General features: G+C 41.0%; 1 protein-coding gene across 1 annotated transcript; it reads right to left on the bottom strand.

Annotated features, from left to right (window-relative positions):
* Positions 1 to 20,212: 20,212 nt before the first annotated feature.
* On the bottom strand, positions 20,213 to 25,411 carry Bambi (BMP and activin membrane bound inhibitor). Its single transcript, XM_026402333.2, has 3 exons — positions 24,945 to 25,411; positions 21,337 to 21,624; positions 20,213 to 20,888 (listed from the first exon to the last, which is right to left on the bottom strand). Exons 1-3 carry the CDS (start codon positions 25,018 to 25,020, stop codon positions 20,470 to 20,472), a joined length of 783 nt encoding a protein of 260 aa, XP_026258118.1. The 5' UTR covers positions 25,021 to 25,411; the 3' UTR covers positions 20,213 to 20,469.
* Positions 25,412 to 26,877: the final 1,466 nt, after the last annotated feature.

Here is a 26,877-nt window from a genome sequence, read left to right as displayed (position 1 = left end):
AAATCATTCTCTTTTGATACGTAAAAGATAATCACAGGAGTTTTCAGGAGTGAGTGGAAAATGAGGCTTCATTTCCTTCGTCTTCACCTGTGTTCATGACACTGTTTACAATTCTCAAATGACGGGAAGTTAAGGAAGGTTGACAAAATAAAGGAAATACCAGGAAACTGTGGGAACTCCTGGATGGGAGGAACACACCTGGAAAAGGTGCATTGATTTCTTCTGTTCTGTGGCAGAGACAATCCCATAGATAGAAGTCCTTCACATAAAGAAACAGTCTCATGGACACTTCTCCCCAAATTTCTCCACCTCTCTAAACTTTCTAAAAGCATAAATAACAAAAAATTTACCATTGCAACCGTTTTTCAATTTACAGTTCAGTGGCATTCTGTATATTCTCAGTGTTATGTAACTATCACCACCATCCACCTGCAAACTTTTTTTATAAGCCTTCACTGAAACTGGATAACCATTAAACATGACCTTCCCATTTCCCCTCCTCTCAGTTCCTGGTAACCTCTATTCTACCCCCTTTTTTTTTTGTCTAAGAATTTACCTATTGCACATATCTTATATGAATGGCACATGATATTTGTCCATTTGTGCTTACTTCACTACACATAATGTTTTCTAGATTCATTTATATTATAGCTCATGTCAGAATTTTATTGTTTTTTTATGGGAGATATTCTATTACATTTACATATAGCACAATTTAGTCAGTTCATTCATCAATGGACACGTGGGTTGTTTCCACCTTTTGACTCTTTATATATATATATATTTTTTTTTTTAGTTGTCGTTGAGCAGAATATTTTATTTATTTATTTTTATGTGGTGCTGAGGATCAAACCCAGGGCCTCCCTTGCAAATGCTAGGCAAGCACTCTATCGCTGAGCCACAACCTCAGCCCCTCCACCTTTTGACTCTTGTGAATCATGCTTCTATAAACATTGATGAACAAGTATCTGAGTCTCAAGGGGAGAAAGATGAGCACTTGATTATCTGAGATACATGCTGCCAGATGCCTGGCAGCCTGTTAAGGAGAATTCACCTAAAATGTTTAATAAATGGCTGAAGGCTGTTGGTTAATATTGGTTGGTGTGAGGATACAGAACTCCTAAAAGCCTAAACACCGGAGACTTTGCACCCATTCACAAGTTCATCTCCACAGCGTCTTCAAAGACAGACTGGGAGTAGGACAAAAGTCCTGAGAAAACCCCTTAGTGGTTCAGGCCTGGAGAAGGAAGCGGAACAGAAAAGCACAAAGCTCCACCTACATCCTTCTTTTCTATCTGTTCTATGGAATAAGAGCCCCAGCTATGGCAGAAAGAACATAAAACATACTTAGAATGCTGGAGAAGACCCTTTGAAGTGAGGGGAAGGGAAAAGGAAAATCCTCTAGTCTTACAGAACTATAACTGGGATTCAGACTATTAGAGATCTCCCACCATTGGTGAATGTGGGGAATAAGATCACAGAGGAGGCCCAACCCCCACAGAACCAGGTACACAGTCTAGGCCTGGTGTGCACAAGGCCCTGGGTTTGGTCCTCAGAACTGCAAATAGACAGAGAGAGAGAGAGAGGGAGAGAGCAATCTAAATTCCAAAACAGGCAAAAAGAAAAAGTAATAAAGATAAGAAAAGCAATAAAAAAGAGAGAGAAAAAATCAATTGAAATGTATAAACTCTTCTCAAACTGAATGAGAGAAAAAGAAGGAAAACCCGAATTCCTAATGTCAGAAACAAAAGTGGGGACTTCACAAGAGAACCTAACATTAAAGGAACGAGGAAAGCAGTGTTACGAATAATTCTATGCCTACATATCCAACAACTTGCATGAAATGAACAAATTTCTTGGAAGACGAATTTCTAAAGCTCCTTCAAGAAGAAGTAGGTAGGGGCTGGGGCTGTAGCTCAGTGGTGATTACCTATTGCACATATCTCATATGAATGGCACATGATATTTGTCCATTTGTGCTTACTTCACTACACATAATGTTTTCTAGGTTCATTTATATTATAGCTCATGTCAGAATTTTATTGTTTTTTATGGGTGATATTCTATTACATTTACATATAGCACATTTAGTCAATTCATTCATCAATGGACACGTGAGTTGTTTCCACCTTTTGACTCTTTTTATGTATATATATTTATTTTTTAGTTGTAGTTCGATCCTCAGCACCACGTGAAAATAAACAAAGATACTGTGTATTCATCTACAACTAAATAAATATTTTTTAAAATGTTAAAAAAAGAAGTAGGTAACGTGAATAGTCTTATATCTACTATACAAGTCCTATGTTTACTAAAACAATTGAATTTAATTAATGTTTGCCAATAAAAAAAAACTCTAAGCCCAAATTGCTTCACTGGAAATTTTTATAGAACATTTTTAAGGAAGAAATAACACCAGTTCTACACAAATTCTTGTATAATATAGAAGAAGAGGTAACATTTCCTAGCTCATTCTTCAGGGCCAGCATTATCCTGATACCAACATTAGACAAAAACATTGTAAGAAAACTGCAGACAAATATGCCTTATGAACATAAATGTAAAATCCACAACCACACGTTAGCAAATTTGATCAAGTAATATTTAAAAATGGTAACACATCTGACGTAGGTTTATCCTGGGGCACGTAAAACAAGTTCAACATTTGAAAATCAATATAATTCATCCTATCAACAGAGTAACAAAGAAAAACCATATGATTATCTCTAAAGATGCAGAAAAAGCCTTTGATAGAAATTCAACATCCATTTAGGATTAAAAAAAAAAAAAAGACTCTCTGCAAACCAGGAAGTGGAAGGAACTTACTCAAACTCATAGAGTGCATTTTTCAAAAACTGTAGTTATCATCATGAAAAACTTAATGCTTTCTTTCTAAGGTTGGGTATAGGCAAGGATGCCTGCTTCTAACACTCCCACTCAACATTATAATGGAGGTTGTAGTCATGGAAATTAGGCAAAAAAAAAAAAAAGAAATAAAATGCAAATTGGGAAAGAAAAAATAAAACATATCTCAGGTGATATGAAAAATCTACAAAGAATTTATAAAAAGACTACTAGACCAAATGTGTGAGTTTATCAGGGTCACAAAGACAATATACTTTAAACCAATTGCAGTTCTATAAATTATCAATGAAAAATTGGACCCTGAATTTTTAAGAATGTGTAGGGGTGTCCTAAGACAAATGCATGCATTTGAGAATTGTGGCTTCAAAGAATGTCACTAACTAAGCTGGGCATAGTGACACATGCCTGTAATCCCAGAGACTCAGGAGACTGAGGCAAGAGGACTGCAAGTTTGAGACCAGCCTTGGGCAATTTAGCAAGGCCCTAAGCAACTTAGTAAGATCCTGTCTCAAAACTAAAAAATAAAAAGGGCTGTAGATGTTGTGTATGTGGCTCAGTGGTAAAGTGTCACTGGTGGAGGCAGGAGGGAATGTCACTGACTAGTTGTTATTGATTTGAACAACCACATTTCTCAAAGTAAAGAATGTTTGATCCTCCTCTTAATAAAGTCCACTACATTTGCAAGAGGACAATGCTATCTATCTATCTATCTATCTATCTATCTATCCACGCACACACACACACACACACACACACACACACACACACACACACACACAAAGTTGTTGATGAACACAATATCTTTGTTTTTTTATGTGGTGCTGAGTATTGAACCCAGGGCCTCCTGTGTGCTAGGCAAGCACTTTACCACTGAACCACAACCCCAGCCCCAAGTGAACAATGCTTCTGTCCCCCAAAGCATTTCCCCAATGCTCCAGAGTCAGGCAGGATGAGTTTTTTGTTTGTTTGTTTTTCCCTCAATCTAGCACAGACTGATACCTCATAAAATACAATAAAAATAAATTGCTAGCAGAAATAAAATTGCAAACATACATACAAAATGAAGCCTCATGTTTTGTTTGTTTTTGGTGCGAGGGAGGGAACCCAGGACCTCATGCATGCTAAGCACGCACTCTACCACTGAGCTGCAACACCTGCCCCGTTTTTTTTTTTTTTTTTTTTTTTTTTTAACTATTGGACACAACAGATATAAAATTGCTATAAAACTGCTGGGCATGGTGGTACACACCTGTAATCCCGGCTGCTCAGGACGCTGAGGATCATGAGTTCAAAGCCAGCTTCAGCAACTTAGCAAGACCCTGAATTTTGAAAAGTCTGGCTGGAGATGTGGCTCAGCACCCCTAGGTTCAATCTCTGGTACAAAAAAAAAAAAAAAAAAAAAAAAACTATAAGAGTGTTTGAATAATTACTCTCGATTTTGGGGCCTTATCTCATTATTAGTCAGTTCCAGTTTGCAAAACAGCCCTTTAAGTCACCTAGGGTTCTGCCAAGGGCCAAGGAAAGCGAGGGGAGCTCTGTGTAAGGGATGGGAACCAATAGCCCTGGGGAGGCGGTTTGCCAGGGCCTAACTTTGCCTCAAATCAGTACGAACTTCAGAAAGTGAGCTCTTGCTGGGGGACTCTACCTTTTCCTTCCACTGTGATCTAAGCTTTCAAGGCTCCAAGTACCAGATTTAACTGGCACTCGAGGCCCTGGTGTGACCCGGGGCTGATCTCATTAAATGTTAACCTGTTCCATTTGTTTCTTTTTTTTATGACCAAGAGAAAAAAATTAATTTCCTTCTACTCTTATAATATTCCATTATGTTTTCTTTCTTCTCCTTTGTTCTTTTTGTTTTCATCCCTGCCCCCTGCAACCATACACTATGGAAAAATCAAGATGAGTCAGGAATGTGTACCATAGCAAGACTCCCTAACTGTTAAAATGTTCTTGTAACACCCTGTTCCCAGCACTTTTTAAAGTGCTGGTATAACCAACTTCCAATTCTCCCTCTCTCTAGTGCATTTCATTTAAGCAAAACTTGGAAGAGTTAAACATTGACCTTTTGTGGGCTAATCATTCTAGAGACCCTTTGTATGCTAGCCTCAAATAGAGAAATTCACTTAACCTAATGAATGAACTTTCTGATACTATCATTTGATGAGAGCCTGACAATTCTCATTCTACTGCTTCTTTTCTTTCTGAAATATCAAATATTCAGTGTTCAGTGGGAAGCTGACTGACTGTTCTGGAAATAGAATGCTACTCTTCCCAAAATTCAACTGTGTAGAAAATTCCCCGTGCTTCACTCATAGATTGTTTTCTGGAAGAATGTGTTTTTAGGATAGTGTTATGAATGAAGTGAATGATTTGTGAAAGCATAACCGTAGAGGAATATAATTGCACCATCAAGGAGAGAATTGTAGTTTCTGAATGCTACTGAGGATTTAGAAATACAGTTTACATGAAGTTTGACATTTTATGACTTTACAAAATAGATACTGATACTCATTTCTGAAATGGTATCTGGATCTCCTATTCTTGGCTGAGAATTAAAAATCAAGACTTTCTTGGGCTGGGGATGTGACTCAGTAGTATAGCACTTGTCTAGCAAGTGAGAGACCCTGGATACCTCCTCCAATGCCCCCTAAAGTGGGAAGACTGGGGATGTATCAAGATTATTAAATGAGTAGATTCAGTATATCATTTCTCCCACAGTTAATTCTGTATGTTTCCAAGGGAGAAATTGCTCACTTAAAAAACTGTTTTAGGCTGGGGATAAGGCTCACTGGTAGAATTCTTGCCTAGCACTCACTAGGCCCTGAGTTCTATCCCCTGTACCACCAAAAAAAAAAAAAAGAGTTGGGGGTGGGGGTTTAAGAAGGATTTACTAATATAAACCACAATGCTGGAGTCATCAGAATTAATTTCTGCTTCTTTTGATAAAAGGCAACTAGAAGTCATGTAATCCCAGCAACTCAGAAGGCTGAAGCAGGAGAATCACAAGTTCTAGGCTGTCCTCAGCAATTTTTGGAGACTCTGTCTCAAAATAAAAAAAATGAAAAGGGCTGACAATGTTGCTCAGTGGTGGGGTGCCCCAGTATCACAAGGAAAAAAATAATAGTAAGGGGGCTGGGGATGTGGCTCAAGCGGTAGTGCACTCGCCTGGCATGCCGGCGGCCCGGGTTCCATCCTCATCACCACATACCAACAAAGATGTTGTATGCGCCGAAATCTAAAAAAATAAATATTAAATAAATTTTAAAAAATAATAGTAAGATAGAGTGAGATTGTGTTTTTCCCCCTTCCTCCATCCTCCTTCTCCATCAAGAGCCAAAACAGAAAAGTTAACAATAATCTATCCATATTCCAGAATAAGGGGGTCTCTGGAGAGGATAATATTCCTTTCCCTATAAGTTGCCAGAACAATATATAAAACATGTCATCTTCCCTAGAGGAATTAAAGCTGTAGAGAAGAGATTTTGGTTTTCTTTTTTAAAAACTTTTTGTAGTTGTAGATGAAGAATATGCCTTTATTGTGTGTGTGTGTGTGTGTGTGTGTGTGTGTGTGTGTGTGTATTTTTTTTTTAACATGGTGCTAAGGATCAAATACGTGTTAAGTAAGCACTTGGCCACTGAACTACAGCCCCAGCCCAAAAGAAGAGATTTCTTCTCAACCTCAAACCCCATCTCACACATAAGCTAGGCAGATAATTCCTTCTTGGTTCCACTGGTGGGATGGGGTATGACTTGGCCAAAATAATATGGCTTAAGTGTAGTATGATTTTGCCTTCCTGAAAAATAGAAAAGCTATTCCTGACAAAGTACTATTGAAACATTTCCATTCAGAAATAAAACTTGGTGAACTTGATTTTAACTTTCTCACCAGTTTTCAGAATCCACTGGGGAGAATGTGGCCCAGTAAGGTGATATTAGGCAGAAATCACAGATCTGAGTTCTTGTTCATAGCGTGGCCTTGGGTAAGTCATCCAGCTAATAGAAGTCTTCCAGCAAGGGAGGCAGAAGAACATCCAATTTTGCAATATATAAGCACTAACTAAATATTAAACATTTAGGTGCAGGCTAATAGGAAACATAAATATCCCTGTCATTTTTCCTAACTGGGGCACAGTCTGCTCATCTTAACATTTCAGCTAATTGTAAAAAAATTTCAAAAGCAAAAGCAAATTTATTGTTATATAATATTTGTCCTCAAGAAAGAAAAAAAAAGTATAGAAGCATTAAAGGTTAAAGTTATTTTTAAGTAGAATTGTTTCGAAGTTTCTTTGGTTGGTGCATTGGTTGTTTTCTGTTTATTTTGGTTGGGTTTTTTTTGGAATTTTATTTGGTTGAACTTTATGTTTTGTTTTGTTCCATTTTTGTTCAGGAGAATCTAAGAAAAATCAGCATGTTTGTTTCAAACTGTACACAACAATGTTGCTACTGCTTTTGTTCACTACAAGGTTTGGACTTTTCTCTCTTCTTTTCTACTCTCTGAAGTCCAAATCCTGAGTTTGAGGCTTATTGTAAATGTAAATTCAATTACTAACCATATTCCAAATGGACAGGGCTTTGTTGGTCAAAAAAGAAAAGATGGGCTGAAGCATGTACACCATTTTCCGTCTTCTTAAAGCAGATTTTATTGGTTTAATTATAAATATTAGAGAAAGGAGACATGAATTAAAACCTATATTGAAAGAGCAATGAGAACTAAAAGTATAGAAGAAATAAAAAATATGGAAACACATGAGAAAAAGCCCATCTTTATTTCAAAGTAGTGTTTTAACCATAATTTCCATGTTATAATGCCTTTCCCAAGGAGATCAAAGGACTCTAATGGCATTCTAGAATTCTCATAACACATAGTTGAGGTAGGAGCAAACCACTATGATCTTGTGACTCTTTTATTTTACAACTAAAAAAGATGAACCTGTGTGCTAGCAGCTTTCTGTTACTATAAAAAAATAACCTGAGATGATCAACTTAAAAAGAAGGAAGGTTTATTTTCAGCTTACAGTTTCAGAGGTTCCAGTCTATGATCAACTACCCCTGTTGCTTTGGGCCTCTGGCCATATGGTATGTCATGGTGGGCAGCATGTGGTGGAACCATCTGCTCATTTCATGGCAAGCAGGAAGCAAAGAGAAAGGAATAGACCAGGATCCCACAATCCCTTTCAAGGGTATTCCCTTAATGGTGGCTTAATGGTGGAAGCTCCTCCCACTAGACCCTGACTCTTGAAGTTTCTACCTCCTCCCAGTACTTCCAAACTGGACACCAAGTCTTTATGCTCTTGGGGGACATCGCAGATCCAAACTGGAAGATGATACGGTTTACTAAAGCTCACTAATCAATATAAACTGTTTGAACAAATTTCTTTTTCAGAAACTGAAAACTGATTTTATTGTAATCAAGCAGTAGTGAACCGGAGCCATAAAAAAGGTGGGGTGGGGGCGGGGTGGGTGGAGGAATACCTGTAGTCGTGATTGCTTTTATTCATCACCTGTGTTGTGTCAGGCATGATACTACAGATGACACAGGAATTGTCCAGAATGTTCTAGAAGGCTCTGCAGTTCCTCTCCATGTCTTGCCAAAGCTGCATAAAACTGTGCAGCCCTTGGCCAGCCTTAGGCTGATGCTTCTTGCATTCCACCTGGGATCAGGGGCCCTAGGTTCCCACAAGAGTCCCATGGGCCTTCTGAGGGTGCACAGCCCCATTAAGCAGGGCCAGGGAGAGACACTTAGCCCCTCAGATAGTCGAAGCTGAGCCTCCAGACCAGTTAGTTACACAGCAGGCCACAGCCTGGCCTCCAGCTACTTGCCAGGGGCCACCAGTTTGGCCAGAATGCCAGCAGTTCGTCATCAAGCAGAGACCTAGGTGGCCCTGTTAATTAGGAGAAGCATGGGGCCAAGTTGGAGCTTTTTGCTCTTAGGGGAAGTCCTGACAAGCTCTTTCCTGGTCCCAGGCAGCACATGGTGAGGCTCATGTTTTCACCATCACAGTTCTGGCAGGAGCCCAACCTTAACATCTTGGAGTCACTTCACAAGTGAGTATGGGAGAAGAGCCACTCTTATTTCCCTAGCCAATTTAATAGCCTGGACTAAACTGGAAAAGTCATCTATTCCGTTTCATTAGAGAACCAAAGAGTGGGTGGTCATAAATTGGTCTGCCCAAAGCAAGGATTAAGGTACTTACATAAGTGGCCAGTGAAAATTGTCAAGAAAGAGTATGAGAGGCATGGATGTCACCTTCTAGGGTGATGACACATTCAGAACTCAGAGGCCACAGGAGCCACAGAATTAACACTGTGACACAGAGAGTGTGTTCTCAGTCTTAAGGATGGTGATGTCCTCCCTCAGCCACCATTCTGATTATGAGCACTCAAGCTTGCCTCCTGATGCCTACATCCGTGGGTTCCAATCCTCTGTTATTGTGGAGTGAGGAATGGGCACTAGGAAATGTTTGTTCTACCTGTGGGGCTTGGTGCGGTGAGTTAAAATGGGATTCTTGCGTGTATAGCCAAGGTCCTGTGTATTGATCTAAATGGGCAAAAATTCAATGCTCCAGGTCAGGGTGGGCAAGAGGGCTCAGGCTAGGGTTCAGGACTGGCCCACAAACTTATTATGACCACACCAAGATTAATGTGAGAACTTCCCAATAAACCCAGCGTCAAAAGTCAAGCTGGGCATGATGGCACGTGCCTATAATCCCAGAGTCTCAGGAGGCTGAGGCAGGAGGATGGCAAGTTCAAAGCCAGCCACATCAATAGCAAGGCGCTAAGCAAGTCAGTGAGGCCCTGTCTCTAAATAAAATACAAGAAAGGGCTGTGGATGCCGCTCAGTGGTTGAGGGCCGGAGTTCAATCCCCAGTACCCCCTACCAAAATAGTCAGTGTCGGATTTAGTCACTGGAACACAAAAGGCTGTCGCACTGAAAACCCAAATACATGATAGAAAGAGAGAAAGGGCATTAGGTCAGAGCAAAAGGAGGCAGAATAAGCCTAAAACAGATACTAAGAGGTGGCCCAAGTTGTGGATAGTCACAGACAGGCAAGTAACATCAAGTCAAGTGGAAGAGTTGAGGGTATAGTGTTGATCATGGGTAATAAAACATATGTCCTAAGGGGTCAGAAGAAGAGGGGTGAGGAGCATGACCCAGAATGAGTATAAATGCACAAGATCTGATCAGCCTTGAGAAATGTGCTTCTGTGAACTGTTTTCTGCCTCAGGCAGCAAGTGGCCCCAGGAAGTGGTTGATATCTGTTTAAAAGTGCCAGACAGGTAGGAGACACATAGATGGATTCCTGGGATTGGGGAAGTCTCACTGATGTGTCAAGATCTTAATTTATATACATAGGAGGTCAATTTAAGAACACTGGAAGTCATATAATCATGTCTGTCACAACATTTTCAGTAAGGAACAACAATGACTATTTGCTGAATTTATGATTTATTAAATTTTATTGTGCTTTAAGTTCAACAAATTTCCTTTTTTTTTTTTTTTTTGGTGGGGGCGGGGTACTGGGGATAAAACTCAGGGAGGCTTTACCATTGAGCTATATCCCAAGCCCTTTTCGCTTTTCATTTTGAGACAGGTTCTCCCTAATTTGCTGAGACTGGCCTTGAACCTGTGAACCTCCTGTCTCAGCCTCCCAAGTCACTAGAATTACAGGTGAGTGCCACCATACCTGGCTAGTCCAACAAATTTCTTAAAAGACATATATTCTCATGAGAATAGTCCTTACTTAGTGTTTTTAGTCAGCTTTTTCACTGCTGAGACCAAAAGACCTGACAAGAACAATAAGAGGAGGAAAAGTTTATTTGGGTCTCAACATTTCAGAGGTCTCAGTCCACAAATGACTGACTCCATTGCTCTGGACCCGAAATGAGGGTCCAGAAAATTATGGCAGAGAGTGTATTGCAGGAAAGCAGTTCAGGACGTGGAACCAGGAGAGAGAGAGAGAGAGAGAGAGAGAGAGAGAGAGAGCTTTCTTTTCACCATAACAAAATATAAACCCCAAAGGAACACTCCCAGGGACCCATCTCCTACCCTACCTGCCAAGAGCTACCACCCAGGTAATCCCATCAGTAGATCGCTGCACTGATTAGGTTAAAGTTCTCATGACCCAATAGTTTCACCTTCACACTTTCTTCCATTGTCTCATACATGAGCTTTTGGGGGATGCCTCATATCTAAACCATAACACTTGATATATGGAATATAGTGTGGTCTGGAACAAAACTTGAATCCACTTCTTGGTTTCCTGTGGGATAACCGTCACCAGCCTTTCACCTGGACACCCAGGCAACAAGACAGTGGCTGGTGCCGAATGCTACTACCACCCACTCTTAGAGCAATGCACTGTGGCTTGGCCCTCTGTCAGCTAACTGAACAGAGAAAATGAACACACTTGACAAATGTATATTCATTTACAGGCTATGCAAAAAACAGGTATTTGTTATAACAGGGAGCAGATAACATTCTCCTCCTGATTTGGAAGTGTTAAGCTGATCAATACTGATATTACATATCATAATTGTTCTTAATAAGTGACATTTTTTTCCTGCAAGAGATACTGGAGTTTCAAAATTTTTAAACCAAATTAAGTACTTTCCTACTCTCTTGAGCAAAATATAAACAATAAATATGGAAACTGAAATTGAGCACATTAAAGACACTCACAAATTTTTAAAAAGTCTAAATATCACTGGGCCTTTGAATTTATCTGAAATCTAACTCTTCCATCTGTAAATTCCTGGGGATGAACCCTGCTACCTGCATGTCTTTTCTAAGCCTTTTGAGGACTTACAGTGGAATAGTATTTAGCAGTAATGACTGCCATTCACAACTTCCTTAGGAATTGTGATTTGTGTGTGTGTGTCTCTCTCTCTGTTTTTTTTGGTACCAGAGATTAAACCCAGGGATGTTCAACTACTGAGCTACATGTCCAGCCCCTTTTATTTCTTATTTTTGAGACAGGGTCTCACTAAGTTGCTTAGGGCCTGATAAGTTAAGACTGGTTTTGAACTTGTGATCCTCCTGCCTCAGCCTCTGTGATTCTATAGACTTGCACCTGCACATGGTTGGAATTGTGCTGTCTTTATTTACATTCTCATTGAATCCTCTCAGCAACCCAGAATGCTGATAATATTATCAGTCCCCATTATATAAGTGGGGAGACTGGGAAGCTAATTAGCCTGAGGTGCAGCCAGTTCCTAGTAACAGACCAAGTCTGAACTTGAACCCAGGTACTCCGGAGGCCAAAACCATCTATACTCATAGTAGCTATAAAATCTACACAAAACTTTAGGATAAGCACTTTGAAAAAATGCTTTTGACGTTTTAAAACAAGTTTATACAAAGACACCTGATGAAGGATTCGTGGCAGGTCCTACTTTAGGCTCAGGAAGAAGGATCATTTTCCCAGAATTGGGATGAAAATGAAGCCAAAAGAAACTGCCAATTCCTTTTCTTCCAGGAGAGGTTTTTATGTGATGGATATTCTGAAAAGAGAAATTTTTCCTTCCTGAAGTCCTCTGCTATGGTGGTGGCTCAGCATGAGGCCAGTGGAGCCTTAGAGGAGCTGCAGAATATTGTGAGCCAGTGGCTTCCCAACAGGTCACCTTGCTCTGGCTCACTGTGGAAACCTGCAGTGCTCTTCTGCTATTGAAGCCCGACTTGCATTAATGAAATTCCCAGGGACCCTGCTGTATCTAATTCATTGCTGAGAGTCCATGAAAAATAGCTCCATAAATCTTCTCTGCCTAGGAAGAAAAGGCCTGGTTTCCCAGGTTGGGATAAACAAATTTTGAGTATTTCAAAGCAACCTGGAAGCTACTCACTCCAATTTGCATACAAATACTGACAAACAACCTCCTATTGTTAGACAAGGTGGTGGAGGATGTCAGATTTTATTGTCCAAATTTAGTGTTTGTCACAATTCGGGTCCCTTGAAAGATTTACTTCATGACCTGCTTTACAATCAAGTGTCAGGACTGGGAAATGACCCTTGACATTTCACAATACCGGATGGACAGACAATTCCCTTTCTGTAGACTCCTAAACAAGCATCACCTCCCTGCTCTGTCCAGCCCCGTGAAATCGGTAGCCAGATGCAAAGATCAGACTAAACTCCAAATCAAGCTCTAAAAGTGCAACAACAGGTTTTACAGAGAGATTGTTTTCTTATTTCCAGTAAGACATTTGCATCTTATTTATCTGCTTGCTTGTGATTTGGGGGGCCGAGGACTGAGCCCAGGACATTAGCATGGGAGACAAGTGTCCTACCATCGAGTTACACACCAGCCACATTGTATTTTAAAACCTTTCTTGTAAAGAGATGGTTTCTCTTTTCCATGCTGATTCATATTTTTAATAAACACTATTAAAAGCTAGAGCAGTGGTACATGCCTGTAATCATAGGACTTGGGAGTCTGAAGTAAGAATATCAAAAGTTTGAGGCTAGCCTCAACAACTTCCTGAGGCCCTAAGGAAGATCCTGTCAAAATAAAAAATAAATAGGGCTGGGGATGTGGCTCAGTGGTAAGGTGCCCCTGGGTTCAATTCCCAGTACCAAAAAGAAAAAAAAAAAGAGGAAGCAGGTTGACATTGGTTTGAGCCAGGTCTCACAAAAACATAACAAGAAAAAAAAAAGTGTGTGTGTTTGTGTATAATATTTTAAACTATATAAATAAAAGGAACATGAGAAACTAGAAAAAACATAGAAATTGAGAAGTCATGAATGACCACCCTCCCCTCCCACATACATTCACTCTTTTTTCCAAAATTTATCTTTGATTATTTAAAGTTATCTATGAAATTGATATCCTTCTTAAAAGAACATTATCTAACAACATAAAAGAAGCACAAATAAAAGTTTAAATTACAGAGCCATACGTGGTTGCAGAAAAGTCATTAGAGTTTTGAAGAAGGTGGTCATCTTGTAAGGAAGAGGCTAAATGTTTGTGGAGAAAAGGAAATTTGGAACTTTTGTTGTGTCCTTGCTCTTATTATAGCCTATGGGCAAAGGTTCATCTCCAGGAGAAGAAAAGAGAATTTACCAAAGTTGCCCAAGTATGGCTGGGATGTACTAAGCCACTGTGGATGATGTACTAAATCAGGTTGCCAATTCTAGGTTCTCTTATCTTTCGACCAACAAAACTCTCAGAGATTTGTTCTTTTTTTTTTTTTTTTGGTGGTAGTGGGGATGAAACCCAGGACCACACACATTGTAGGTGTAACATTGTATCCCAGAGCCATATTCCTAGCCTGTCAGAGACTTATTTTTAACTCCTTGGAAGAACACTATCTGATATAAAGCTTGGACATCTTAAAATACTCAAATGAAAGTACAACTCTTAGCTTAACAGAAGTTAACAATACATTTCTGGGTGAGAATTAGTATCTTTAGGTCAGCTTGGAGATCATACCAAATTTAAAATGTAGACTCAGCCGTCTGACTTTAGCAATGCTTCATTTTCAGGAGCATTTGCATCTGTTCTCCCCGACTTCTTTCATAAGCAATTTGTTTTCCTTTGGACTTCATGTACCAAAATTTATTCCTATTATTATCATTATTATTATTTGTATGGTGCTGGGATCAAATTCAGGGCCTTAAGCAAGATAGGCAAGTACTCTACACTCCCAGCCCATCACACAAAAACTATAATCTGCAAAAAAAAAGGGGGGGGGGCGGTTAGGATGGAAAAAAAGAAAGACCCATTTATTTATTTACCAACAACCTGAATCCAGAGGCCTGGTGACAAAAAGCCTTAATCTGTCCTTCTATCTAATTCTGAATTAAATCGTAGAAAGGTATTGATCGCAGCTCCCTCCCACTCCAAGTTCACAGTTTAATCTCTAAATCCAGGTGAGAAATACTTCATTGACCAAGGCAACTATGAATTAAAGTCTGTGGTTATCAAAACCACATCCACTCAATTTAGGAAAAAAAAAAACGCTTCAATTTGGACATTTAACACTTAAAAAGTAAGTGTGGTGTTTTTCCACTGTTCTCATCAATTCCCTAAGGAAATTCCAAGGGGAAGAGACCAGGGATAAAGAGCTTTTTGTATTTCTCATGTGTTTAACTGCAAAAAAAATTTTTGTTCCATTAGATTTGTAATGTGAGATCTTTCAGAGTAAATTTACAGGACAGCCTCGGAGTTTATTAATTCAACACAAATAACTTAGTCTTCACATGTCTAAAAACAAATTGCTGACTTCTCATAAGTTCCAACAGTTACTTCTACACTGTTGGAAAATTGTTAAATGTAAAATTATTCCAGGATTACAAAGCCTATTTAATCAGCATGACATTTATAGATGGCACCCATTATCTGCCAGGCCAATCTGTCCTCAGTTCTATTCAGACTTAGTTCAACAATCTAATCACAACAATCTAATCACTGCTCAGTCTACATTTTAAATTTGGTATGATCTCCAAACTGACCTAAAGAAACTAATTCTCACCCAGAAATGTATTGTTAACTTCTGTTGAGCTTTCATTTGAATGTTTCAAGATGTCCAAGCTTTATATCAGATAGTATTCTTCCAAGGAGTTAAAAATAAGCCTCTAACAGGCCAGAAACATGGCTCAGGGATACAATGTTATATCTACAATGTGTGTGGTCCTGGGTTTCATCCCCAATACCACAAAAAAAAAAAAAAAAAAGAAGAAGAACAAATCTCTAATAGGTAGCTCATCACAATTTGAAATAAGTCAGGAGGAATGACAAATACCTTGTGATAGCAAAGTATCTCCCAGGACTGCTTATCAGCATTTCCTGTTGCCCTTTTCATATTCCTCCAATGGGAAAAGTTTGCCTCAGTTTGCTGATAGGCTTCCCATAGCAATAAATACTTTCCCACCCTAAAAAGCAGATCCATTGAAAAATTGCTGCCTGGCTGCAGGAGGTAAACCCCTATCTGGTTCAACTCTGTTCTACTCCTTTCCAAATTCTATCTCCAAATTTTTGGAATGACAGACAAGTGAATGAAGCCACCATGCTGCAGAACTGCCATGTTCACAGATTAACAAGGGAGTTAGAGTGGAAACTGCACCCCAAAGAAAGAGATATCCAAATTTGGAAGATGATTTAATTTCATTATTTCATGAGATCGTGAAGTCTCTGATCAAGGATCTGCCTTTTTAAGTCAGCAGGTTGAAAACAGCATTGACAGAATAGATTGAGTAGAGGGAAAGAGGACAAGTTGGTATCTGGAGCAGTTAAATTTTCCACAGGGTAACAAACTAAATTAACTCCACCTAGAGAAATTAAATGATCCTTCACTAACTTGTCCCTGGGGAGAAAAAAAAAAATCACAAGTTTCCCAATACCAGTGGAACTATTTGTATTTTGTTGGGAGCACCAGTGGGGCACATTATGATAGTGTTATGATGTTCAGTATGCATCAATCAGACACAAGCTATCCTGGCACTATTGAAACACCATCTGTCACCTATGGGCTCTTGATCCTCTCCATGGATGCTCTCCTAGCACAGCTGAAACTGAAAGAACATCATCTGTCAAATACCAAAACACTAATATGTACAAAACATTAGAATATTCTCACTGGGAGCTGTCTAGATTCCAATGGGAAACAGTTTCAAGCCAGCGGATGGGAGAAAAGCCTATATGAAGGCAGTAAATTGAAGAAAACCATTAAAAAAGGCTAAACTTGTCTGCTAGTGATTGAGAACCTGGAAATCTCAAATATCTAAAGATTTGAAATGATAAAAAGTTGGGCTGGGGGTATAGCTCAGTTGGTAGAGTACTTGCCTTAGATGCACTAAGGTCCTGGGTTCAATCCTCAGCACCACACACACACACAAAAAGAAATATTAAAAAGTCACATACAAACAATGACTACAAATGTTGGGCACAAGTTCTCAAACTTTAAGAACTACTGTTTTGGGCCATTAAGTTCACCTCAAAAACTTTTCTTTTTAAAGAAACACCCTCCTATATTCTACCCCCACCTCACTACCACCTCCAATCCCATGCTGGGGATCAAACCAGAGCCCCCCACATGCTAGGCAAGTGCTCTCACCCTGAGCTGCATCCCCAGCTCATCATTCTAGTATATACTAGCAAGAATAGCTACAAGATAGTCTTTTTACTCTTCTTTCTTCTTTGTTTGGTGCTAGAAATTGAACCTAGGTCCTCGAGCAAAAAATGTTCTCACAATAAAATCCTGTCAGTTTTATTACTGCCCCCATTTTACAGGCAACAAAACTGAGCATTCAGAGTGCTTACATAATTTGCCTAAATTCACACGGCTTTGGAGGTTTCAAAGTTATTTAGGCTAAGTGGCAGAGAAGAGGACCAATTAGAGGTTATAAAGAAAAGAAAAAAAAAAAAAGCTATCCTGGCCCCCAAAAGGCCAGCTTTAGATTCATGATACTAGATGCCACTGCTTTTAAGCTTTTAGCCTATAATCAACCCATATTGAAACCAGATTTATCAGCCCTTCAGAGGAGAGCTTTGTGATTTTCTAAAGCAGACATGTTTGGTATTTTAGAAGGTCAACCCCCCTATGGTGCAGTGTTTTTAATAAAATCAGTTCAACAGAAATTAGAGACACCAGTCAATTTCTAGGAAGCCTCTGAGCCATTCAAAGTAAGTTTGTGGAGCGGGTGCAGTGAGAGGAATAGCATAAGACATTAACCATGCACACGTCAAGTTTTTCAAAATCGGGCAGAATGTTAGAGGTATAGATGCAGAAACATCATGGCATTTTTTTGTCCCATTTGCCTTTGGTTTGGGCAAATTTCCACTTAAAAAAGGAAAATTAATTTTGAGGGAATTTCGATGTCAGTATTAAATAAGGGCTGTTTTGGGTTAGGAAGCCTTGTATTGACACCTCTAAGTGACAGCATACATCTTTTAGAGGGGGGGAAAAAAACTCAATTGTCACCTTTCTTAAATCATTCAATCAGGTAAGGAATCTATCTCCTGCTTGTAAAAAGTTTACTATACTCTCATAGGAGAGAAAATGTCAAGTCTTTATACAGTTCTTAATAAAAGTCAGCCTGCAACATTTTTACTGAAAGCCTAAGTTATGTGCAGATCTGCTAGTGGCAAAGACAAATATAAATAGTAAATATCAAAAGGGTGAGGATTTAGGAAGAGACAGGGCTGGTCAATTGAGGCTAGAACCCGAGTCCCAGAAATAAGTAATGAGAGGTCAGGGGCCGCCAAAGGACAGCCTCCTGAGTGCACAACAGAATGAGAGGCATTGGGAACCTCTTTACATTTATCTTCCATTAAATTCATACCAGCCCAGACTCAAGCTTTTCCAGTAGGATGAGACTTACAGATTTGAAAACATATATAACTTTAAGTCCTTTATTTCCTAATAATTTGCGGAGTTCCTAGTTAACTGGTACTTGGAAGAAATCAGGTGAAACAGGAAGAAAATTTGAAAATCTGACTACACATAGCTGATAATGGCTAAACCATTACTGACTTTGAATGATCCTGTTCAAAAAAGAATGTTTGAGGGGTAAGAAGTCTCCATATTCAAGCAACAAAACTACTATACTTTGATCAAGAGCCAGACAGTGGAGATAAGGATTAAAAATTTCACCAACAATTTTGATCAGTTTTCCCATAGTCAGGTTTGAATGCTTGAGTTCAATGATTCCTTTTTTCCTAAAAAAAACCGACACATTTATGGAAGCTGGGAGTGTAGCTAGGTAGCAGAGCTGCTGGACAGCAGAGCACATGCTTAGCATGCACAAGGCCATGGGTTCAATTCCCAACACCAAATTAAAAAAAAATTTTTTTTAATTGACACAAACAGAACAATACCTTTTATAAATAACAAGATAAGCATGTAAGAAGCATCAATCTCAAAAAGCACAATACAAATGCTGTCATTTATTAAAATGTGTATTTATTCCATAGCCTAATTTGTTTGGGGCAGTGATCTATTAATTGTCAAAATAATCTACTCATTTTTATACTAGTCATTTCAACTCAGATTCTTTCATGAACTTGACTACTGAACCTGTCTTAAGGAACCCAAATTATGCTTATCATAAAATAATCTAATAAAAGTATGCAAAAATGCTTTTAATATTAATATAAGAAAACCTCATCCTCAAATTATGCAGGCTATCATCTATTTTGAAGCAAAAAAATCTCAAATATACAAAAGAATTGAGAAAAAAACCTCCATGGCATATTATTCTCATGTCTGAGATAACCAAGATTCATTTGAGGGAAAAGTACACAAATATAGTATAGGTTTAAATTCAGGCTGGGCTGTTACCAAATGTCTTATAGGAGGCGGCAAGTGTTACTTAGCTGCATCAAATACAGGCTAATGCCTATGTTTTATTTGATTATATTAAAAGGATTATTGAGGGGATAGAAATCTAATAGCACTGTGTTAATTCTCAATTGGCATATGTTTACTATTGAAAACCTTTCTAAGGATTAAAATAAGTTAAAAAGAATCAACTGACTACTAAAAAAATTTTGAAAACCAGGAGCACTGTACAATAAAATCTGGCTAACTTGGGAGACAAAATATTTAGTTATTGAATTTGGTTTGAGGCAGAATAGTCAATCTGTTGTAAAACTAGACAGTGGTTAACTTTAATTACCAAAAAATATGTTTAGTTAGGGTATAGGTGGACACATTTATAAAGGTATCCCAGAACTGAATCAAGCTGATTAATATTACCTTTGCTATGGCAACTTCAGAAAACCATCAATCAGCTGACCTTGTATAAATAAGTTTTAAGAATTCTCTCAGGGATGGATGGGGGTGTAGCTCAGTGGTAGAGTGTATGTATGCTCAGTATGCACAAGGCCTGGACTTAGTCCTTAGTACCAAAAGAAAAAAAGAAAAAAAAAATCTTACCAGAATTATCCTTTAAAAGAAAAGTAGGTAAGATACTGAATGATGGTCAATATATACTTAAGAAACTCCATGCTGTAAGAAAATTGCATGTTTGTTCGAGAATAAACAAGATCTTGGTCTCATTATTAAAACAAAAAGAAAATCTAGCCAAATTATGTAGTTGATAATGAAGTACGAGCAACAATAGCTCGTCATTTGTGTAATTAACAGGTACTCTTATAGTTTGATTAAAGTTGTTTTTCTTTTTTGTGGTCCTGGACATCAAACTCAGAGCCTCACACATGCTAAGCAAGCACTCTACCACTGAGCAACATCCCTAGCCCCACCACTTTAACTTTTTAATTTATGAAAGACACCACTAAGTTTCAGACAAAAAATATATATATTTTAAAAATCTTTACAATAAATCAAGATGTAGGAGCTTACATAGAGCACATTTAGTTTATTTAGGTACTCAATTCTAGCTCCCTTGGATGCAGATAACCCTGGTAACAGTGTGTACATAGTCTTCTCTTTGCTTCTTATAATTTTAAAGCAAATAATACATTTGACTGTATTCAAGTCTGTGCAAATAATCCTTCAGAAGAAATATCCAAGATTCTGTTTGCAGAGGTCAGTTTGTCTCTCAAAAATGATTAAATGACTTTGTTTGTCTCCAGATAAAGTGCTCCTGTCCAGCAGAACTCGAAGACCTTCAAGGGTTCAAGAAGTTTAGTTCAGATAAGACTCTGTCATACAAATTCCAGCTTCCCATGACCACTGTACATGCCCCAGTGAACGAGAGAGAGGATTTTATCGTTGCTGAGGTCTGCTTGTCTCATTTTATCACAGGTCAGACAGCAGTTCTCGTGCCCGCTGACAGGCACCATGCATTCCAAGTCTAACTTTGCAACCTGGCCCTTTTTGGAATGGTGTCCATGAAAGCTGTAGTGCAAACGAGAGAGCATCTGCTGCCGCTGATCCTGCAGTCTCTTGTTCTCACTTCGGAGCATCCTCAAGGCCAACATAATCAGCAACACTAAGATCAGCCCACCAGCAATGGGAACGGCGATCACTGCTGCCCGGAACCACAATTCTTTGGAAGAGGTCAGCTCCTGCACCTTGGTGATGAGGTTTCTGCTACCATCGTGCTGATATCTGTTTCCTTGTCCTAAAGGAGTACAAACAAAATGATCAAACCGTGGACTAACTCCTTTTAGAGATATCCACTTTATAAACAAGGAATCCCATTAAAAAGCAGCTTACAATTATATCAACAGCTTTTTTTAGAAATAAATATTGCAAAACTATCCAAAGAAGCTTACAAACGGCATTTATTTACAGGCTTGTCATCACTGAAATGTAATGGTCTTTTGATGTCTTCAAAATGTTTAAAAACAGGCAAAACCTATTATATAGACAGACATATAATGCTCAGGCAGACAAAAGCCACTCAATAGAGATACATCTTTGCATGCAGCCATGCTTCTCCCTCTGGTATCTCTAATTACATTAACAACACAATCAATAGCAGACACACAAAGTCGTGGCTGCCACACAGTCTATAGATCAGGCATAGGTCTATAGATCAGGCAGGATTAGGAATGGCTTCTACCTACCTGAGGATTCACCCTTGGGAGGAGAGAGAACATCGTGCAGCCCTCTGTAATTGCACATGTCTTCATGACAACATTCCAATGTGGGCATAGTGGTGCCAGAGTGGTTTTGGGCCTGTTTGGCTTGGCAGATGTCTGCTGTGCTTGCAAGAGAGTCCAGGCAGCCATGGGTGAGTGGGGAATTTGAGTTCTGAGGATCCAGAAGTCTAGAGAAGCAGGCGCTGAGCTCAGATTTACACATATAACCAGTTGCCACACAGTGGGCAGCATCACAGTAGCATCGAATTTCTCCTGAAAACAATGAGAAACCAGTCAAACTTCAATTCAGGGAACAGATAAAACAACTATGCAAGCAATTGCTGAATCCCAAGTTCAAGGACACTAATTTTAGATCATTCAAACTGACTGCTTTCAATAGATTGGGACTGGAAACACCTTTAAGCATAAGTGCTTAAATGTATTAACCCTAGTAGCAGATTTCTGATGAGTTAGAGTAATTAAAACTACTTGTTTCTGAAGGAAAAGTCATCATTATATTTTTTCCTACCATAAGGAAAATCACATTGATTATACTCCTAACACAATTATACAACATAAAAATGCTAAGCTTTTTGAGTTTTGTCAGTATAAATATTTGATTGGAGGAACTACTGAATTGTTTACTATCCCAAAGGACTGTGCCAAGATTTAAGAGCTGGAGCTAACACCTTATAAAGTTATTAACTAGAAACACAACAATCTAGAAATTGCCCAGGTCAGGAGGTTTTAAAACTATGAAACTGGGCAGCTATTTGCAACCTCTCTAGAAAAGGCAAACTTTGCCTATAAAGATCTTTTCATGCCGAGGAGCTTTTAGTCAGTATATTGTAAAACAGGAACTAGGCAGTTTACAATTAGTGGTTTGCTTGCCAAAGTCAATTTCTTTCAGCCCAAATGGAAAGTCATAAAAGGGGTGGGGGTGGGGGGGGGACATAAAACTGCAAAGGCTGACTTCTCCTCCTCCTCAGTTTTACATGTAATTTAACATGTGATCTAAAAGGGGAAACACTGAAACTGAAAATCCTCTGCTAGTTGAATGAAAAATCCTAAGGAAACCTCAAATTTTTCTACAGGAAGTGATTAAAAGTTTCCTTTATAAAACTTATTTTGTGAGTTGCAAGGCTCTGTTAACATTTGGTAACAATGCAAGGTTTGAGGTTTGAATGTGGATGTCTAGTTGAAATAATCTGGGTCTGAAATTGTCACTGTGATACTCAACCTGGTGGACTCTGGTCATTGTTAACAGGCCACAGTGAAGGCTACTCTAAACTGAACTAATGCACACACCTCTTTCCAGTTTCCCAATCAGAAGATTTGTTTAGTTACTGAAACCTCCACTCTGAAATTAAATGCTGGGGGCTGCAGGTTTACAGACTTCCCCCACTCATTTTTCTTCTTCCTCCTCCTTTTTCTGTGAATGCCTGAGTAAGGTGTCTCATATAATTATCTGTCCAAATTCCAGGCCACCACATGGTGTGCTCAGTTTTCACTAGAGGCTGCTAATGCTTCAGCTCTAAGAAAAAACATCCAACTAAACACAGATCTTTGGCAACCTACTAACAGTACAAAACTGAGGTCTTGCTCCTAACTCTGCACTAGCCATCCTGGGTTTGGGCCCAAGTCCCTTCTCCAGTCTCCTTTGCTTCAAGTAAGGACCTTGCTCTGCAGCAGTTCTTTTCTGCTCTTTCCAGGGTGCTTTATTCTTCACATAAACCTCAACCAGTCTAAGGTGGTGATGACTACGCATCCCTAGACTGATAAATTTCACATACAAATTTGAAGTATAAATAAGTTGGATCTAACATTCATTTTGAACCTATCAGGCTCAGACTTGGTACAGAATAGGAAAACTGAATACAAGTAAAATATTGCTTAAATGTTTATGAGAGTCTATTTAAAATACTGTATTTTCAGTGACCTAAAACAGTCTAATAAAAAATTGACAGGTAACTGGGAAAGTTCTAAGACATTAACCAAAAAAATAAAAAAGGAGCCACATTTTGGGGAAGAGAATGGACTTTTGTACTACTGTATTAAAACTATATTTCTGTCGTTTCATAAAGTTTCTTCCTGTGGCATGCAAAAGGCCAGGAGGGGACTGGTATTTTGAAACAGTGAACAATGCTCTTCTGTTTCCCCTTTTCTAGTTACTGTATGTAGTGATTAAACAAAAATGTCTGCTTTAGTCAAGATGGCTACAGGAGAGACTGCTGGCTTTTTTTTAAAGCTTTTGAAGTCCACAGCAGTCAGAAATCTCTGATCCCCTAATTATATCATTATCAGGCACATAGTTTCGGTATCTGTGACTTCATGTCAGCCTCAGTCCCTCCCTGTTCTGCCGGCCTTTGATAGGGCCAGGAGGCTCCCCTCTGCAAGCTGCAGAGGGCTGTTATTTAGGGTTAATTACACCCTTCCTTCCAAAATAAATAAATACTGTAGCACATCATCCTTGCTGGGCCAGCTTATCCTTTAACCTCATGCCTGCTACATGGCAATTAAGGAAAAATGGGGGGTGCAAACGCTAGATAATGCTTCCTATTTAAAAAAAAAAAATCTGTTCATAGAACAGTAGTTAAAAAGTATATGGCAGGGAGGTAAGAACCTTGAAATCTAGGAAGGTCATTTGGAACTAAAGATGAAAGCCTGCAGGGCTAAGAAGTTGTTGACCTGCTGTCTTTTTTTTTTTTTTTTCACTAGTGTTTGCAAAATAGAAGGTGAGTGGGAAATGGGACCGCTGACAGCATCTACTCCTCTCGGGAGGAGCAACGCAACACACACTCGCTCATCAAGACACACACCCCACCTACACTCAGGGAAATCCACACACGCTGGATCCCAAACACACAGAAACTTAGGCACTCAGACACACCAAGCCGCTCGCACTCAAAGACACAGAGACATCAAGAGACAGGCAGATGCATACATTCAGAAACAAAGACACGGAGAGGCTCTCAGATACAGAGATACACTCAGCGATACGGGGGCATTAAGAGACACCCGGACACATTCAGAAACACGCAAAGGCACACAGTCGCACTTAGAACACACTCGAAACACGCAAAGACACATTTAGAGACACGGGCAGAGACGCAAAGAGACTCAAGAGACAGACATTGAGAAACACAGGCAGACACACAAGGGCATGGTGCAGCTAGGGCTAGGGTCTGCTTTTCCTCGTGTCAGTCCCGCGCTGCGCAGGGCAACGAGGACGGCGGCCAGCAGCAGATCCTCCCGCCCCTCTCCCCAGCGGGCCGCCAGCGTCCAGGAGTTCACCGACAAGCTTCGCAACACCTGACTAGCTCGCCGAGAGCTCTGACTGCACCTCAAGGCGTCGGACCCGGGGTCGAGGGGGCGGCCGCGAGGCCACCGCTACAACTTCTAAGAACACAGCAACTTGTCGCGACCTGCGGCTCGGCGCGGGAGGGAACTCGCCCGCCGCTAACAAAGCCTTGGCAGCCGGCTTCAAAGCCCCGCGGCTGCAGCCCGGCAGCCCGGTCCCCAGCTCCCGCGCGTCCGCAGCGCCCCTCCCCAGGATCCGCGCGCCAGACCACGGCCGCCCGGCGGGCACACACCTTTGGTGAGCAGTACCGCCATGGCGCAGAGCTCGAGCTGCAGCCAGATGAAGATGTAGCTGGAGTGGCGATCCATTGACGTCTCCCTCAGCCGCGGCGCCCCCGCCGGCTCCCGGAGCCGCGGCGCAGCAGCAGCCTACGACCCCCGGAAAGCGCAGGACATGGGTCCTCCCCGAGCGCCAGACGCCGTCAGTGGCGGGGCCAGGGACCGGATGGCGGCCCCAGCATGGATCGTGGCTGCAGGACGCGCCGAGAAGTCGAGAAAAGTTTTTGCGATGTGACTCGGTGCCCCTCACTCCTACGCCCCAGTCTGCCCGGCCGACGCACTTTCGTTGATGGCGTCGCTGCAGTCCAGCGTGGGCTTCCCCGGCTTCGTGCCCCCTAGACCTGCCGCTCCGCGAAGAAGGTGGGAGCTCCGAAACAGCGCACGGAGGAGACCAGCGGAGAGCTCCCGCCACATCGGCCGGGCCAGCCAGGCTCCGCACCGTAAATAGCGCCGGGCTAGGGGAGCCGGCCTGGCGCCGCCCCGCCCCAAGCCCCGCCCCGGCAGCGAAGGCGCCGTCCGATTGGCCGCTGGGGTCTGGTCGATCCCTCGGGCAGCCGAGAGGGTGGACCAGACGCTGGCGAGGGGGGACCTGCCCTAAGGCTCCTAGCGGCGCCGGTGTCTGGGACTGAGGGTCCGGTAGTCGCTGTCTCTCGCGCGCCCCCTGGCGGAGGCCTGAGCGGGTGTGACCTTGGCCCGCGCTGGGTGAGCCCAGCTACTGGGTCCGCCTGGCTTTAGCCTCCAGTATCCTTACAACTCAGCCTCCAGGCAGCGTCCCCCAACACGTGGTTTCTCTTTTGTTCCAACCGAAAAAAGTAAGGGACCCACGTGGCCACCCTCGGACTAACTCCCCCTACCCCCAGCCCCATCCTGGGCCATGCTATATGTCTCCGGAGCTCTAGGGACAAGTGGCGATGCCCGGGCGTGGCAGACTTGCCAACGGACTAGGAGCCCCTGCCGAGTCCCGCCTGCTCGCGTGCGGCCGAGCGGGAGTCCGGTGGGGAGCCAGGAAACAGGCGGCGGGGTGCTGGGGTCTGCTTTCAACCCCCTCCCGTCCTCCCCCTCTGCACATCCGCCTCCAGCCGCCCGCCCTGTGTGATCAATAAAGCCCAGACAGACAGACTGTTGATCAGTAGGAGCCGCTAGGTTCTCCCGGGTAGACTGGGGACGAGGAGCCGGCTAAAGACACTTAACGAAAATTAGCAAATCCAAAAGCAACCGGCGCCAGCGAGACGACACTGGCCGAGACTGACACTCAATTAACCACCCCCCAAACAATCGCAGGCAAACACACCGGCTGACCCTGATCAATATCAGCTCCATAGTGATCTCCTTCCTGGGATACTAATTCATTTTATTTGGGCTCGCTGGGCCGCCGACCCCAATGTATCCAAGGCGGTCTGGGGGGGGGGGGCTTTTGCTGTTGCTTACTTATTTAGAAGAGAAATAAAAACTCTTATTATTAGAGGGAATGCTCTTTTTCTCTTCTCTCCTCAAAACCTGAGATTAGCAAAAGTCAACCATTCACAAAATTTCCTTTTAAGATCACCCACCGTTTTCTTACCTGATTTGTGTAAAGGGAGGGAAAAACAGAAAGAGCAGCCCATTTCATTTAGGAGGAGAGTGGAGAATTGAACCTGAGTAAAAAAAAAAAAAAAAAAAAAAAAAAAGGGCTGGGGGTGTAGCTCAGTGATAGAGTGCTTGCCTAGCATGTGTGAAGCCCTGGATTCCATTCCCCACCACCAAACACAAAACAAAACAGACAAACAGAAAACCCTAAGGGGAAAAATGAGGACTGAAAATCAAGGCAAATATATAAGAAATGCCTAACCTTGTAGTTTAAAGTTATTCAAAGTCTCCAGAGCCTCAGGATGAAATTGCCTTTGGAAA

This window comes from Urocitellus parryii, chromosome 9 (assembly GCF_045843805.1).
Source record: "Urocitellus parryii isolate mUroPar1 chromosome 9, mUroPar1.hap1, whole genome shotgun sequence".
In the NCBI taxonomy this organism is placed as follows: domain Eukaryota; kingdom Metazoa; phylum Chordata; class Mammalia; order Rodentia; family Sciuridae; genus Urocitellus; species Urocitellus parryii.
Note: the sequence above shows the minus strand (reverse complement) of the source record. Positions and strands in the feature narration are given on the sequence as shown.